The 4,863-nt window shown below is 34.9% G+C and overlaps 1 protein-coding gene across 1 annotated transcript; it reads right to left on the bottom strand.

Annotated features, from left to right (window-relative positions):
* Positions 1–2,182: 2,182 nt before the first annotated feature.
* On the bottom strand, positions 2,183–4,336 carry LOC133707879 (probable disease resistance protein RXW24L). Its single transcript, XM_062133344.1, has 2 exons — positions 2,958–4,336; positions 2,183–2,601 (listed from the first exon to the last, which is right to left on the bottom strand). The coding sequence occupies exon 1, from the start codon at positions 4,334–4,336 to the stop codon at positions 3,110–3,112; it is 1,227 nt and encodes a 408-aa protein (XP_061989328.1). The 3' UTR covers positions 2,183–2,601; positions 2,958–3,109.
* Between the last annotated feature and the right edge of the window lie 527 nt (positions 4,337–4,863).

Raw genomic sequence — 4,863 nt, 5'->3', positions numbered from 1 at the left:
ATTTGATTGAAAGGTATCTGCAGTTGTATATGAACAGAGATAAAGTTAGCAATCAAAAATCTTGGTATTATAGTTTTGGTTGATAACTCTGATTATATATACAAATAGATCCTGCTGAATGCCATATATTACTCACAGACCCTCCTCTCAATCCCTCCAAGAATCGTGAAAGGATTGGCTGTTTTTATGATATCTATATTAGGCAGTAGCTTAGTTTGGTAAATTTTTGTGTACTGTAATGAATATTATTGTTGGCCTCATGATTTGGCTTGATTCAATGTTTCAAATCGAGACCATGTTTGAGAAATGCAATTTTATTGGTGTCCTCATTCAAAATTGAAGCTGTTTTAACACTGTATGCTCAAGGTGCTTATAGAGATGGTTAAAGGTTAAATGTTTATATACCTGTTTTTACCTCAATTTGTTAGTTCTTTCCACAGTGTTTGTACAAATAAGCATATCTTTTGTTTTGCTTTTTAGTTTTGTGGAATTTCTGAAGAGGTGTAGAAGTTGTTTTTCAGATTAAGTTAGCCTCGTACAAGGAAAAGGTCTACCCTCAGAATAAGGTAATGTGTTCAAATAATTATAGTTATGTTTTTGTTTGTTATTGAGTATATGTTGTTGCACGGGCCTTCACTTTTCCCAGGTTTCATATCTGATCAGTCTGCGTTTTGTCACCAAGATATTTATATTGGTGAGTCTGATTCTATTTTAAGAAGCGCAACTATATTCCTTTAGCTTTCTCTTTGGAAAAGGGTTGCAGTATTACTTTATCTATCTTCTTATGTTGATAATTAGGGAAATTGCCGTGTGAGGCACATAGATCTCAGAAAGCAGCTGTGTTTTTTGAACACAACTGGAACACATGCCTAGCAACAAATTACTAAATAGAAAAGTTATACTAAAAATGTGATGGTCCTCATCAGTGGTTCAGTGTAGGGAAAGTATATTGCATATTGTGATGAATATAAACAATGGTACATTGTCTATTTTGTTTGGTTCGTGGTTACTTTTTGTCTTTAAACCCTCAAAATCAGTTACGTTAGTGGGAAGACTCTTCCTGTAAAGTTGATCTGTATAAGATAGGATAGTTTCAATCATAATGCATCATGTCTTTAGTTCTGTGCAAGGGTTTGGTTTTTCATATTGACTTCAAATGGGTTTATAAATCTTATTTAGACAAAAACAGAGCAACAGCAGCCTGTTGCTCAGTGGAACTTTTGTTACTCGCATCCAATGATAATTATGAGAAACCACAATGAGCTTATTCTAAGCAAAAGAGCTACTACATAGAGAAACTCTGTCAAACAATAAAAGTTATTTCAGTGAGTGATAGGACAAACCCAAAATATTCTTTCGAGTGCTATAATCACAAGGAGTAATTTCAGGGATCTGATTTGTGGAAAGATAGAGATCAGATTAAAAAGTTTGCAGAATCCTCCTTGGAACTCTGCAAGGTGTATACGTATATGGTGATTTCTTTGTCTACTAGCAGCCATGATGAACTTCCCTCAGCTGAAAGGCACCTAAGGAACATAATTAGATAGGCAAGATACTTGCCATTTCAAAATGTTAGCATTTGGAATATGTTACTGCCATTGTTTTTTTTTTTTTTTTTGGACATATGATATACTAAACACTATTTTCTATCATTTGAATCTCTTTAATTCCTATAGATGTATTACTATTTTTGTAACTAAATAACATACATTTGGGACATGTCAGGTGGGGAGTTTCTCAGACATGGAGGAACTTCAACATCTCAATGCCTGGCTTAATGAAGTGAAGTCAAAACTACTGTTAAAAATGGTGCTGTAGATGTGTACCGAAAATGGAGCATGGTCAACCAGAGATGAGCTAGAGTTTGAGTTCTTGGGGGGAGATGCATTTTTCGTCATACATAGCATCTTTGAAAGGCCTTCACTTTTTCCAAGATTGATATGTCTGTCATATCAGAAGAATAGATATTGGTGATCAGTCTGCGTTTTGATATGTATGGCGCACTTATATGGTGTAACTAATGTTTGTAAATTGAATAATGTCGATGATACACTAGCCATTGTTGGTAATAACTAAACCATTGTTGGATTGGGCCACTAACAGTGATGCCTCCTTCTATGTTCAAACAATAACAAACAACCATTCCAATAAGGATTTGGGATTGAGCATTAGAGATTAGAGGGAAACAATAAAAGCCATAGGCATTTTATATCAGACGACAATCATATATCTAACAAGGCAACAACATAAACCTCTCAATGTCTTGCTCATTAACCAGTGGAACAAGTCTAAATAGGAAGCACACAAATACAGCAGTCCAAGAAAAAATATAAGAAAAACATTTCTAACAAAGGTGCACATTGATTTCAATTTATTCAATAACACCACAAGTGGTAGAAAAACTTTCCCGTTCTCAACTCATGGGAACCATCGAACCGTCTTGTCAGCTCACTTGGTTTGCCTTCAATTAATCCCTGTAGATCTTGAAGTTGCTCTGTGAAAATCATCCATCTTTCTGGCAATGACAAGCAGAATCTGATAAAATTGTATAGCCATTTTGATAGATATGTTTGAATGCAGGGGATTTTCCTCAAACAGAAGCTGCAAAACAAAATGTTGTCATCATAAACCCAATATGAGCTCGTAAATATATACTAGCTATAGTACAACTTGAGAAAATCGTCTTACTCATGGACGAGAGGCCGGCTAGGCTTTGTTCATTTTGTATAGTCATTTTGATAGATAAAATTATATGTTGTTGAACCATGAAACTATTTCCATTTTTCAATATCAAAAGTCAAAACTCTAAAGCTAGACATTATACTCATATAAAGTATCTCAAAAGTGAAAACCATGGATGATTAAGATATATTCAAATCAATAACATTAAATAAATTAAAAAAACTTCGAAAGGCTTTGTTCATTTTGTATAGTCATTTTTCAATATGCGAGTATACCTGTACATTGTGGGCCTACGTGCTGGTACGGGCATGGTCACTCTAATACAAAGAAAAACATATTAATTAGGTAGGTGCCATAAATACAAGTCCATTCTATCACTGTGCCATTACGGAGATCGGAATAAAACTAATCAATGTGTACCTTGCAACTATTTGACTAACCTCTGCACCGCTTTCCATTCCAACATCGTTGTGCAACTGCAGGGACCGAATACCGTTGAGCACGCAGCCTGCCACATCCAAGATTTTCTCCAGATTTTTCGATTGCCCAATTTAGCAAGATCATTCAAATCACAATATCTACTCGAAACAGAATTTAAAGTCTGTAAATGACCGAGAGTAGATAGCTGCAGTTTATCTCTAGCCGTGTAACTCCATGGAAGGTATAAATGTCTCAACTTATTCATCTTGCATATCACATTTGGGATAATGATCATGTCGTCATCTGTAATACGGAAATCAAGTGTCTGCAAACAAATCAAGTTTCCTAGGAACGGAGGAAACGATTTAATATTACTGTCCCTTAGCCTCAGAAACCTCAAGTAGACCATGTTTCCAATTTCTCTGGGCAGCTCTATTTTTACTTCTCCATCATCCATACCTTCAATCTTCAACGCTCTGAGTAATTTGAAATCCTTGAACATGGAAGGTATTAATTCTTTCCTTTTAGGAAACCAACGAAAATCATTGGGGTCAAAATATACCAAGGACCTAAGGTGTCCACCTCTTTCCCCAAGTGAGGGTACCAATTTATCATCATTCTCATCCAAGTAGACGGCAAGTCTTCGAATCTTACCCATTGGTGATCCATAGGTTACCATGGAAGAAGAAGAAGAAGAAACTGGATGCATTGCCTCATTTTTATGAGAACCTTTGACAACTTGGAGAAAATTTTCCTCTTCCGCCTTCCTCAAACACAAATCTCGCAAAAGATCATACATCCTGCAAGTTTTAATATTCTCAGAAGTTGAACTTCTCTCTCCTACTTGAATCACACACCTTTCTACCAACTCATTCAACCAATTGTATGCCACATCCTCCATTGTTTCCCCTGAACTTTGTCTTTGTTTTGTCAAAGAAATAAAACCTTCTGCAATCCATAGTCTTGTCAAACTCTTCATCCGGATCTCATGATCCTCGGGAAAATGTCCTAAATATAGGAAACAGGGTTTTAAGTGATACGGCAAGTCATCATAACTCAACGCCAACACCCATGATGCATATGCATGTTCTTCTTCCTGGCGGCCAAAGCCTCTACTTATGTAAACACCAACATTTTCTCTTATGGTTACCCAATCTTTAATTGTGTTTTTCTTAGCAAGAAGTCCAGCAAGTACAATGACAGCTAGTGGCAGACCCCAACAATGTTGAACCATCTCCTTAATCTGGTAGTTTTCTTTTTTTCTTTTCACTAGAAAACTGAAAATATATTTAATTTTTCAGTAAAGAAAAAATAAAAGGGCAAATCAGGAAGTGCAGATTGTGAGAAGCATAAAATATATTAAATGTAGATAATGGGAGTGCATATTATTGTAATTTTTTTTTCTTTGTTAACTTTTTTTTTTTCACTCTCGAAAACTGAAAATATATTTAATTTTTCAGTAAAGAAAAAATAAAAGGGCAAATCAGGAAGTGAGTTTGTGAGAAGCATAAAATATATTAAATATAGATAATGGGAATGCAAATTTCACTCCCCAAAAGTAATTGCAGTGCTGGAATCTTTATCTCTTTGTTACCTTTTTTTATTTATTTTTCTTTAATATTTTTTTTGAATGGAATTTCTTTAATTTCTTTAAAACTGTAAAATTATAGGTTTATTAGTACACAAATAGCCGGTTTAAAAACGGATTCACATACTTGATTAATTACCATTTACCCAGGTTCACAAACACAGCAGATCTAT

The sequence above is a fragment of the Rosa rugosa genome, chromosome 5, assembly GCF_958449725.1.
Source record: "Rosa rugosa chromosome 5, drRosRugo1.1, whole genome shotgun sequence".
Taxonomy (NCBI): Eukaryota; Viridiplantae; Streptophyta; class Magnoliopsida; order Rosales; family Rosaceae; genus Rosa; species Rosa rugosa.
Note: the sequence above shows the minus strand (reverse complement) of the source record. Positions and strands in the feature narration are given on the sequence as shown.